We start from the raw sequence: 12,950 nt of genomic DNA on the forward strand, positions 1-12,950 counted from the left end.
TTTCTGCTGGTTAGAAATCCATAAGTTTAGACAAGCTTTCTTATCGGAGAGATGCAATGCCTAATACGCAGCTGAGACACAAGGGCGATACAATAAAATTATTGCAGAAGAACGAAAATTCCCATTTTGTCCAGATAAAGTAGAGTTTCTAGCCCACATTGTTTAAGCATGTCCACAAAATAATACTCCATGAAATAAATATATCACTCCCTAGATTAAACAGCTAATGACATTTTCTGAGAAGCGGATACCATGATATCTGCTGTCAAGTAGATTGATTAATTGCGTAAGACATGTGGCAACTTTTCTCTTTATAGTGTTGAGGAAAAATTAAATTTTATTTCCTCCTTTTTTAAAGTGTGAAATTCTCCACGGAAACTAATCTCTGCAGTTTGGAGATGTATTTTTTTTAAAAAAATCTGTGAACTTCTGCAATATCTAACAATGGTTTCCATATTTAATATTTATAGTTAGATGTAACCTTTAATTCAAATAATATGTGTAACCCTGGGCCGTGTCCGCACTTACCATTTGTGGCACCCGCTTCTGCAGGCTTTCCTTGCATGGTCCCACTGCAACTCACCCGAAGGATTCCCAGGACGTCTCCAGAGCGCAGTTTCTCCGTGGTAAGAGGATCCGCTGATAAGGCGAGTTAAAAAAATAAAGCGTCCTCCACACTCGGTGCCTTGAAGTGGGAACATGCAATGCGTCCTCATTCCTGCTACCAGCCAATGCCCCGCCTCCCTTACTAAAGCTGAACCAATCACAACCCTTGCTTGGAGCACTGACTGGGCATGCCTGGAAGCTTGCCGGTCTGGGGATTTTCAAGTGCAGCAGGGAAAGAAGGCGTGGTGGGAACAGGAATTTAAAGGCGGTCTCGATTCTTGTGTATTGGATGCGGGTGATTTGCGAGGCAAGTTGCTAGTGCGTAAACGAGGCTGGTTATGTACTGATTACAGATGTTCTCACAATAGTAATAGAGTTGCAAGGAGTTTATGCTGTGCACAATATTTGTCTTATGCAACATGCAAACCTTGTCTTAGCGCTATTGCCAAGAACTACCAGCATGTTCTAGCCTTGGCCTTTGCTGTGAAGGAGATCAATGACAACCCCAAGATGTTGCCAAACGTCAGCCTGGGTTTCCTTATCTGTGACAGTTACTTCAATGCAAGGATGACTTATCAGAGCACCCTGAACCTCCTGTTCAGTTCCAAAAACATCATCCCCAACTACCATTGTGATACACAGAAGAATGTGATCTCTGTCATTGGTGGACTTGATTCTGAAACGTCCCTGTACATGGCCAACATCTTCAGTGCCTACAAGATTCCACAGGTAGGGCTATGGATGTTTGGTGTCTGATCATTTCACAATTTTGGCACTTCTTCCATCTTTCTGTTACAACTTCATTCTAAGAACAAAAAGAAAAAAAGAGAAAAAAAAGAAATAGATGAAAAATAGGTACAGAACTGGCCAAGGGAACAATCGTAAGCAGATCTTCTAAGAAGTGAGCTTACTCCTAGAAAAGTGTCCTTAGGATTGATCCATGCTTTCTGTGTTCTACAAGTAAAATTTTTAAATGCAGATTTTACATAAGAACATAAGAAAGGCCCTGCTGGATCAGACCAAGGCCCATCAAGTCCAGCAGTTTGTTCACACAGTGGCCAACCAGGTGCCTCTAGGAAGCCACTAACAAGACGAGTGCAGCAGCCCCATCCTGCCTGTGTTCCATCGCACCCAAAATAATAGACATGTTCCTCTGATACTAGACAGAATAGGTATGCAGCATGACTAGTATCCATTCTAGCTAACAGCCATGAATACCCCTCTCCTTCATGAATATGTCCACTCCCCTCCAAGCCCTCCAAGCTGGCAGCCATCACCACATCCTGGGGCAGGGAGTTCCACAATTTAACTATGTGTGTGAAAAAATACTTCTTTTTATCTTTTTTGAATCTCTCACACTCCAGCTTTAGCAGATGACCCTGTGTTCTAGTATTATGGGAGAGGGAGAAAAACGTCTCCCTGTCCACTCTCTCCAAACCATGCATAATTTTATAGACCTCTATCATGTCTCCCCTCAGCCGCCTTCTTTCCAAGCTAAACAGCCCTAAACGTCTTAACCACTCCCCATAGGACAGTTGCTCTATTCCCCTAATCAGTTTGGTTGCTCTTTTCTGCACCTTCTCAAACTCTGCAATATCCTTTTTTAGGTGTGGTGACCAGAACTGTACACAGTATTCCAAGTGTGGTCTCACCATAGATTTGTACAAGGGCAGTATGATATCAGCAGTTTTATTCTCTATTCCTCGTCTAATTATAGCCAGCATGGAATTTGCCTTTTTTTACAGCAGCCGCACACTGGGTTGACATCTTCATTGAGCTATCCACTACCACCCCAAGATCCCTTTCTTGGTCTGTTGCTGCCAGCACAGATCCCATCAGTGTATATGTGAAGTTGGGATTTTTTGTCCCAATATGCATCACTTTACACTTACATTGAATCTCATTTGCCATTTTAATGCCCATTCTTCCAGTATGCAGAGATCCTTCTGGAGCTCTTCACAGTCCGATTTTGTTTTAACCACCCTAAATAATTTGGTGTCATCTGCAAACTTGGCTACTTCACTGTTTAATCCCAACTCCAGGTTATTGATGAACAGGTTGAAAAGCACCGGTCCCAACACAGATCCATGAGGCACCCCACTGCTCACATCCCGCCATTGTGAGAACTGACCATAGATTTCTACTCTCTGCTTCCTATTTTTTCAGCCAGCTCACAATCCATAAGAGGACTTTTCCTCTTATCCCGTGACTATGAAGTTTGCTTAGCAGTCTTTGGTGGGGGACTTTGTCATAAGCTTTTTGGAAATCCAAATACACAATATCCACAGGCTCATTCCTGTCCACATGCTTATTGATGCTTTCAAAAAACTCTAATAGGTTAGTGAGACAGGACCTACCCTTACAGAAGCCATGTTGGGTTTTGCCCAGCAGACCTTGCCCTTCTATATGCTTGACAATTCTATTTTTAATAATGCTTTCCATTAATTTACCCGGAACAGACGTTAAGCTAACTGGCCTGTAATTTCCTGGGTCCTCCCTGGAACCTTTTTTATAAATGGGTGTTACATTGGCCATTCTCCAGTCCTCTGGTACAGAGGATGATCAAAGGGACATATTACATATTTTTGTTAGAAGTTCAGCAATTTCCCATTTGAGTTCTTGAAGAACTCTAGGATAAATACTGTCTGGTCCCTGTGACTTGTTAGTTTGCAGTTTGTCTAAACGTTCTAAGACTTCCTGCCTTGTTACCACTATTAGCCTCAGTTCCTCATTGTCCCCTCTCCAAAATCTCTGTTCAGGAGAAGGAATCGGCCCTGTATCTTCAACAGTGAAGACAGATGAGAAGAATTCATTTAGTTTTTCAGCAATCGCTTTATCCTCCCTTAGAGTTCCTTTACTCCCATTGTCATCCAATGGTCCAACCGCTTCCCTAGCTGTTTCCTACACCTAATATACTTAAAGAATTTCTTATTGTTTGTTTTGATGTGTTTAGCAATATGCCCTTCAAAACCTTTTTTTTTTTTTTTTTTGCATCTGCTTGCATTTCTTTTGGGCAAGTTTGTGTTTGCTTCTGTTCGCCTCGTTTGGGCAAACCTTCCAGTCTCTGAAGGAAGACTTTTTTTTCTCTAATTGCTTCCTTCACCTTACCCGTTAGCCATTGTAGTGACCTCTTAGACTTATTACTACCTTTCCTGACCTGCGGTATACAAGCTAGCTGAGCCTCTAGTAATCTGGATTTAAGTAACCCCCAAGCCTTTTCAAGAGATTTTACCCTCCTAACTGTTCCTTTCAACTTCCTCTTTACCAGTTTTCTCATTTTAGAGAAGTTCCCTCTTTTAAAGTCAAAGGTAATTGTGTGAGATTTCCCAGTCACTTTCCCATTTGCATATAAATTAAATTTGATGCCATTGTGATCACTATTGCTCTACAGTTCTTTCATATTATATAGAAACTCCTCTGGGCTGGCCCCAAATGACAGCAATGCATCCTGTTTAGTGAACTTTCTGGACTGATTTGTTTCTGATGTAAATTTACAGAGTTCATTTCTCACATGGGTTTTTTATTTCATGAAGGCTATGATGAAATCTTTTGGTGAAATCTTGTGGTGAAATGAGAATATCAATGAGGCATTTATTGGCAGTCCTTAGATTATTAATTTGGCTGGCTCTCTAAATGACTGAGAAGATAAAGATAATAAAACCAGTATAGCATTATCATATACAACAATAAAAATATGAATGTTGATTTTTAAATGAATACCTATAATAAAATATAAATTCTGTACAATAAATGAAATAGAAATAATGCATATCCATAGCAGAAACTGTAAAAAAAACAAAAACAAAACTGCAGCATAATGATCAACTTTTCTCTGGTATATGCCTATAAATAGGGTGAAGTTGTTATGGCTGCTATGGTAGTGATGTTATTGCAATAAACCAGATAAATATGAGGGACCCAGGCTGTAAAAAAAATATTCTCTTTGCTGTTGCTTCTTCTTTTATTAAAGCAAACCTGACCAGATAGATTGATGATCAACCTTATGATTTAAACTGTGACTTTTACAGGGTTTAAAATAGTTTTATTGTGTTTTTGGTAATATTTTATTTAAATTGCAAGTTACCTTGAGCTCTACAAGAGAGTAAGGGGGCTAACAAATGTTTTACATAAATAAACTATATAATTTGGTAAACAGTTAAAATTTACGAGTAGAGCAATAACCAATTTAACTTCCTTTTCTTCCAAGAAAAGATCTCCTTCCTACACAAATATTGGTTGACAATCAACTAAATTGATGAGTCATAATGAAAAGGTCAAGAACAAGCTATTAAAAATATTTGATCCCAAATCACCAGTGATACTGGTCTGAAACCAGTAAAGAAAAAAATGAGTCTGGGAAACTGTAGGGAAACATCATGTAGTATCTGAAAAATGGTTAATACAATACATTAATTTCAGTTACATTGATCCCCTTCAATCTGCTGCCATGAATTCCTTAATGATGAAACTGTTAAGCATTTCCCTCATTTATTTAATATATTGGTTTCTTTATGATTGTACATATAACAGGCCATTTAAATTGTTACAATATTTACTGATTATTTGGAATTAAGAAGTGGGAAAAAGGAAGAGATGTAACATTGTTGACCCCTTTGAACTGTCCATATGTTCTTCATTAGGTCACTTACTGCTTCTTTTCTCCAGAACTGAGGGAGAAAACCCAACTACGTTCCATTTACCAGATGGTCCCTAGTGAAACAAATCAATGCACTGGTGTGGTGCGGCTTCTTCTGCATTTCCAATGGACATGGGTTGGAATCATTGCAGTCAATGATGGTCAAGGAGACACGTTTGTGCAGATATTGTTGGCACTCCTATCTGAGAATGGCATTTGCCCTGCTTTCATTGACAGGCTTCCACCTTTCACTTCCACTGAAGACATGATAGATGATTTCTTCTTGCCAAGATCCAAAGAGAATCTGTCTTTTTTCCTAACTCAGATCAAAATGAAAGTATTTGTTATAAGTGGAGATACTCACACCATGATTTCCTTGAAATGGTTTCTATTTGTCGCACAAATGGACGCTATGACTGAGGCAATCATGGGTAAGGTATGGATTATGACAGCCCAATGGGATTTCTCATTGCACACATTTGAGCGGATGTTGAACATAGAAGTCTTCCATGGTTCTTTATCCTTTACAGTTAAGTCCAAAGAGGTGTTTGAGTTTCAAAATTTCCTTCATACTGTAACTTCTCCTTGGCCCAAAGAAGATGGCTTCATCCGGGGCTTCTGGGAACAGGCTTTTATGTGTTTACTGTCAGATTCCGAAGTGGATAAAGCTAAAAAACGCAGATGCACTGGGGAGGAAAAGCTGGAGAGCCTCCCTGGTCCTTTCTTTGAAATGAGCATGACTGCCCAAAGCTACTGCATCTATAATGCTGTCCATGCAATAGCACAAGCTTTACATACCTTGTGTGTAGCCAGACAAAAATACAAGACAATGTCAAAGAATGGAGACCTCCTGCAAACTTCAAGTCAGCAATCTTGGCAGGTAATTTGTTAGATCTAGTGAAACTCTATTATCACTGGTGCTAAGTAGGGGTGTTCAAACAACAAAAGCCCCCCCCAAAAAAAAATTCGGGTATATTAGACTAGAAAATATTCAGGGTTTTTGAAAAAAGCTGGATTTCCATACCAGTATGGGTTTCTTAGCTTTTTCGGGAATTCTGAATTTTTTTTGTTAGATTATACCTTATGGGGAATATTTTTGGGGCTCAGGAAGGGGCTGATTTTTAGCGTATCAACATAATATGTGCTGCCTATCTGCTGGTGACTCTCCTTAGAAGAACCCCCAGGTTTGATAAAGTTTGGATCAAGGAGTCCAATTTTATTGGCCTCCAGTTTTACTCCATTTGGGGGCCAATAAAATTGGACCCCCACTCAATCTTTACCAATCTCAGCAGTTCACATAAGGAGAGTCACCAGCACCAATGCTGCAAATTTGGTGCCTCTACCTTAAAAAACAGCCCCCCGAGCCCTGCAAAGTTTTCCCGTAGGCTTCAATGGAGGCATCTGGGGAATCCTGAAAAGCCACAAAGCGGAATATTTAGGCTTTTCCAGCTTCTGTTTAAAGGAGCCATTTTGTCAGCCAAAAAAATGCCAAAAAATGACAAACAAGTATTTTCTGCCTCCTCCCTCCCCAATTTGTAAAGCAGAGTACTCGCCCCTAATACTGAGTATGGGAAATGTTCGAAGAGTACACCATTTCCTAATCAGAACAGGATTTGATCCACACTTTTCTTCTTTTAGTGTTCCTAGGAACAGCTTCCTTTCCTTTCTTTCATTTTTAACTGTTAACACACACAAATAAATATTATTACTTGCTGAGGGGATATGACATAATGCTTTTTCAATTGTCCCTACCCTTCCTTCTTGTGCCCCCCCCCCCAACACATACCTGGGACTGTCAACCAAAGCATGTGTGGTGCTGCTTTTCTGGTCCACCCTCAAAGCCCATGTCTTAGTCCATAAAAGTGTAACCGGAATAAATGCATGTCTGTGGCACTTTTACTCGGATGGTTCACATGGCAAAGTGTTTCTGAAACTTGCATTTTTGCAAGAGCATTTTTCAATATAATAATATAGAGTGTCTTCTGGTCACCATTTTGTTGGCACAGCATCAGTTTTTTCCTATGGGGCTTCCCCCCTCCTTTCCCATTTTTATTTTTAAAAAACCCACACTTTTTGCCCCATGAAGCAGCCACAAAACCTCTTTGGAGGCACCACACCACCACCATGGCCACGCAATCCCTGGCTGCCACTGCTCTCCAGAATGGGCAGATAAAGACCAACAATTTTTTCATGGTGTAAGCTTGTATGAGTCAGTGTGGTATGTGACAAAGTGAGTTATGAATTTTGTTCATAAAGCACTTGTTATTAGTTATTGAAACCTATGAACAATCATTTAAATTAGTTTCAAGTCAAATAATTAATTATTCTTGAAACAACTCCAATCATTTGTCTGGCAGCCCATTCCTGACCTCCAAGGAAAAAAGTCCTTAGGAAGCTAAAAAAGGGATGCACCAGTACTGGGGCCCCTGTGTTGGCACCCAAGCTACTTATGCCAGAGTGAGTGGCCTCAATGCCGGGGGGGGGGGAGTTCGGACACCAGTCTCCCAGTGCTGCCGCAGCAATGCCACCCAGGGATGTCGCGGCATGCTGCGGGGCGGAGCTGCCGATAGGCAGCTTACTGCCCCTTTTCGCACAGCATGCCGGCAAGGAGAATGGCGTTGCTGCACCTGCTTTTTTGCAGGCGTAGAATAGCTTTTCTCAATGGGGCAAAAAGCCTCATTTAAAAAATCAAAGCTTTTTGGTGACCGGGAAACGGCTTAGGAGCCACTGCAGTGGTGCCTCAGCCATGCCATCCCTGGCCGTCGAAAGCCCAGGAAGGGGCTGGAACTTGCTTAGAAGGCTTCCAGACCAGACAGCACAGGCAGCATTTGATTAATTCAGTTTCTACTTATGAGCAGTCTTAACTTGTGATTTTAAATTGTGGTTTTTAATTTTTATGGTCAGTTATGGTCTTTGTTTTGTTTGCATTGCAGGCTACCCTTAATTCTGTAAAATAGGAAGGTTGCTAATAAATATTAAATATAAACAAAAAATATGTGATAAGCTGTAAATAAAGCTCATCTTTTCATTTTTAGAGGTCTATTATGCTATGAATTCACCCTCACACAAAAAAGAATGCCCTAAGTGAACAAACCCAATACCTGAAAAATGGTTTTGTGGAAATTAGGGAACATACTCATTTGTTCTACTTTGCTATCTTCTAAGCTCTGCTTATGTCTCTATCCCTCCAGCTTCACCCTTTCCTAAGGAGTGTCTCATTTAACAACACTGCTGGGGACCCCATTCACTTTAATGAGAGAGGTGAACTGGAAACTGGATTTGACATTATCAACTGGGTAACTTTCCCAAACCAAAGCTTTCTAAGAGTGAAAGTAGGAAGGATGGATCTACAGGCTTCACCAGGCACAGAGTTCAGCATTAATGAGGAGTTAATCACATGGCAAAGGAAGTTTAATCAGGTGGGATCAGGCTGCAGGTAGTGGTAAACACTCCTTTTAAACAAACAAAGATGTTTTATAACAATGCAGAACATTTCTCTATCCACTCCGTTTAGTGAACTGTGAATAGCACTTACTCTTGGGTGTCAGGTGGCTGATCATTACAATTAAGATCCCAGGGACTGCTCCACTCCTCCACAGACTCTATCTGCTTCAACCTGCTGTAGGCACCACCCCAAATCTCCAGGAATTTCCCAATTTGTTGGCAACCCTAGCTGCACTCATCCAGCTCAAAAATATTCTAGCAGACTCTTGGAAATTAACAGCCCACTACTGAGTTTGGGGACCAGATGGGCATAGGAGGTGGTGCCATGCAAACTGGCACTGATGCCAACGTAGGGGCACTTACGCTACCCCCCGGGACCTTGGCATCAGAGCAACCCTTGGACGTTGGCACAACCTCCCGCAAGTCCCCGTGCTGGCATCCTAGGAGGAGTCCCTGGCCTGTCCATGGGGTAGAACTACCTTTAGGCAGCTTCCAAACCCTTTTGGGCTGGGAATGCCTGCTGCAGCAGCAGCATTTCTACACCCACCACTCTTTTTACGTTTTTTCTATTGGGTCCTTTCCTCCCTTTTTCTAAATTTTATTTTTAAAAGTCCCTTTCCCCTTCCCACAGCAGTGTGAAACCTCTGTGGAGGCACCACGGCGGTCTCATGGCCACATCATACCCAGCCGCTGCGGCTTTGAGGAAGGGGTGAAAGTCCTTTTCTCCTACTCCAATGACATCATTCCTGTACTGGCAGGGCAGGCTGGCTGGGGCTGCTATGGCAGCATGGTGAGAGTGGGCATGGCAGCAAGTGGCAGAGGGTACGAAAGCTGAGGCTTCTGCAGACTGGGTGGCTGCACCGAAACAATATGGTCAGCAGTGGTAAGGCAAAGCATGGGAAGCAGTCCAAGAAGTCAGCCCGGGGTCTCTTACGTATCACAGGCTAGGCAGCAAGGGTCGTCATCAAGCAGTCCAAGGTCCAGGTCACAGGCAAGGCAGCAAGCATTGTCGTCAAACAGTCCAAAGTCGTTCTCAGACAAGACAGCAAACGGAGTGGGGTGTAGGAGTGGAGGTCAGCTGAAACCAAGAATTCAGTACGTTGCTTCCACGCCTGGGCTGACTTTAGCCATGTCTTAAATCTGGCCAGCTATCAGAGTGAGGTTGGTACTGTCATCACTCACTGTCATTCTCTACAGCTGGAATGCCTCTCCGGTTTTGCAGCCGAGCCGATCGTCTTTTTTCAGGAAGCAGGGTCTGGAGATTCTGCCTTTGGTGAACCGTGGGGGAGGACTCTTCTGAGTGTCTGGCTGGTTCTGGCAGTTGGGCCTCCAAGGGGGACTGGAATCCCATGGCCTGGCTAGACGTAGAAGCATCTGACGCCCTCTTTAATTTGGCATCTGGCTGGGAAGGCTCCTCAGCGGCATTCCTGGGCTGCCGATGAGACAGCCAACTGCTCCAGTTCTGCCTCTGAGGACTTGGACTCAGCCACAGGCGGGGGGAGGGTGGAATGAGAATTTCCCCACATTTACTGATGAAACAGCCAATAAGATGAAAAAGGAACAAATATGTTACATTGTCTTTATACGGATAGGTCCAACCTTTTTCTGTGTGCAATGACAACTGTCAGCCAGGTTACAGCAGAAAAACAAAGGAGGGGAAGCCATTTTGTTGTTATGATTGTGCTCCATGTCCTGAAGGAAAGATTTCAAACAAGAAGGGTAGGAGAAATATTGTCGTTATTAGAAAACCTTTTAAGAACATGTGAATATCTGGATGACCTTATTTCTAGCCTTTGCAGAACTTTGCTTATGGTCAATCAACAAACACTTTAAGCTGGGGTGTAGAACACATTCATGGTAAAATTCACAGCTTTCACAGGTAACTTTGTCCCCAGCTATTCGAAAGCAAATCTCAGAATACTTGTGGTAAATGATCATGGCAATAATCTGTGGTGATATAAATTCCCTGCACCAGCATAATGTATCCTTTCCCTTGAAAGATTTGAGGAGCAATTCTGTATGCAGCAGGCTCTCATTAAAGCAAATGTCTGGTGGGTTACATATTTGGGGGCTCTGCCCACCATCGAGAATCTTAAACTAGTGCAAGGGACTCCAAAGGAAAACAGTGATGTTGTTGTACTATGTCATTTGTCCGGGAACTTTATGGCCTGACTGGTGATCTAATGCCCTTATTGCCTAAGTGTGATATCCCCAGAACCCTTCAGGCATGACTTTCTCATTTCAGTTTGTCTGGTTCTTATGTTGCTACAGCAGTAAATTGTGTCCTTGTTTACAGCAGTAAATTGTGTACTACAGGATGTTCCTTGCTTTTCTCTATCTCCAGTGTTTGTGAGAACAAAACAGTTATTTCTTCATTTAGATCTATTGTGTAATTAAGCCAGCTCTATGGGATTCTTCACTTATATTAGACTATTACTAAACTATGAATTTTATATTTCTAATAACATAGATATTCATGTATAAAAGTATCCCTGTCACTTAGGTAGTGCTTGAATACTATACCTAAGCCTTGAAGGAATTGTCCTCAGCACCTATTTCTCCATCTACAATGTTTCTAACTTCTATTCCATTCTCTGTTCACACTATCACTCTAAGTCTTCAGGGAATACACTTCTGGTGACCACAACAACCCCACGCCAGTGTGGGCTCCCACTTCCAGCATTTCACTGTCAGCATAGCTGGCCAGTGGCAGAGCCCCACACAGTGGCGTAGTGTCGCTTCCTGGCACCAGTGTCATTGCCCCCACACCAGCATAGGTGCCTTTTTATTTCATGATAAGGTGGCACCTACACTGGCACGGGATCATGCCAGCTCCTAAAGAGATTCATCACCTCCCTTCAGGATTGCAGCCTTAATAGTGTCTTGGTTAAAGGTTTCATTGTTTAGAATATGCATAAGTGTATAAGAATGATATTTCAAAGGATGGGGCCATTAATTTAACTGGGTGATTAATAATGCATAAGTGTATAAAAATGATATTTCAAAGGATAGGGCCATTAATTTCACTGGGTGATTAATAAGAATTTATGTGAACAGAAAAATGATACTGTTGAGAAACCAATTGGAATCTTTTTGTTGTGCAGACATGGATGAATGCTCCAAATGCCCGGACGATGAATATCCAAACAAAGACAAAGATCAATGCCTGCCAAAGGTTCTCAACTTTCTGTCCTATGATGAGCCTTTGGGGATCACTTTAACTTTCTTGGTGGTGTCCATGTCTGTCATCACAATTTTAGTACTTGGAATCTTCATTAAACACCGGAACACCCCCATTGTCAAAGCCAACAACCTGAGTCTCACCTACGGTCTACTTATCTCCCTCCTGCTCTGCTTCCTCTGCTCATTACTATTCATAGGTCGGCCTCAGATGCTGAGCTGCCTTCTACGTCAAGTAATCTTTGCCATTGTTTTCTCAGTGACTATTTCTTCCTTGTTTGCAAAAACCATCACTGTGGTTCTGGCTTTCATGGCCACTAAGCCAGGGAGCAAGATAAGGAAATGGGTGGGGAAGAGACTGGCATACTCCGTCGTTCTTTCTTGTAGTATTATTCAAGCAGGACTTTGTAGTCTATGGCTTTACACAGCTCCCTCATTCCCAAATGTGGACACCCATTCAATGTTTAAAGAAACAGTAATAGAATGTAAGGAAGGATCAGTCATTATGTTTTACTGCGTTCTGGGGTATCTGGGTTTGCTGTCTAGTGTGACCTTTTTTGTGGCTTTCTTTGCTCGCAAATTGCCCAGCACGTTTAATGAAGCCAAGTTCATCACTTTCAGCATGTTGGTGTTTTTCAGTGTTTGGCTGTCCTTTGTGCCAACGTATCTGAGCACGAAGGGGAAATACATGGTGGCTGTGGAGATCTTCTCCATCTTGTCCTCTAGTGCTGGTTTACTGGGTTGTGTCTTTTCTCCAAAATGTTATATCATTATTCTGAGGCCTGAGTTGAACAGCAAGGAACACGTACTACTAAGAAATTAGTAGCAATCAAGTGGAGGAATTCTAAGCAGGTCTCTGAAAGTAAATCCTGTTTTATCCATAGGCATTTAGTCACAGGAATGTGTTCTTAGGACTTCAGCCTAAGTCTTTAGAATTTCGACAATTCTATATTTCTAGAATTTCTGCAATAGTAGTACAGCTATAGAAGCAAATACTTTTAAAGATATTTAAATTCTAGTGACTCTGTCCTGACTCTATTGATCAATTAAAGGCTATTATTGATCTATTAATTGATTGCATCTG

The 12,950-nt window shown here is 41.9% G+C and overlaps 1 protein-coding gene across 1 annotated transcript; it reads left to right on the forward strand.

Moving 5' to 3' along the window:
• Nucleotides 1–1,173: 1,173 nt before the first annotated feature.
• Nucleotides 1,174–12,689, forward strand: LOC130490638 (vomeronasal type-2 receptor 26-like). The gene is made up of 5 exons (XM_056864452.1): nucleotides 1,174–1,335; nucleotides 5,247–6,122; nucleotides 8,434–8,661; nucleotides 10,279–10,405; nucleotides 11,791–12,689. The coding sequence occupies exons 1-5, from the start codon at nucleotides 1,174–1,176 to the stop codon at nucleotides 12,687–12,689; spliced, it is 2,292 nt and encodes a 763-aa protein (XP_056720430.1).
• Nucleotides 12,690–12,950: the final 261 nt, after the last annotated feature.

The sequence above is a fragment of the Euleptes europaea genome, chromosome 18 (genome assembly GCF_029931775.1).
Source record: "Euleptes europaea isolate rEulEur1 chromosome 18, rEulEur1.hap1, whole genome shotgun sequence".
Lineage (NCBI taxonomy): Eukaryota > Metazoa > Chordata > Lepidosauria > Squamata > Sphaerodactylidae > Euleptes > Euleptes europaea.

Coding starts and splice junctions, on each gene's coding strand:
- LOC130490638 (XM_056864452.1), top strand. CDS start 1,174: ATGACTTATCAGAGCACCCTGAACCTCCTGTTCAGTTCCAAAAACATC. Junction 6,123..8,433: donor CAAGTCAGCAATCTTGGCAG/GTAATTTGTTAG, acceptor CTATCCCTCCAG/CTTCACCCTTTCCTAAGGAG. Junction 10,406..11,790: donor AAAGATTTCAAACAAGAAGG/GTAGGAGAAATA, acceptor TTTGTTGTGCAG/ACATGGATGAATGCTCCAAA.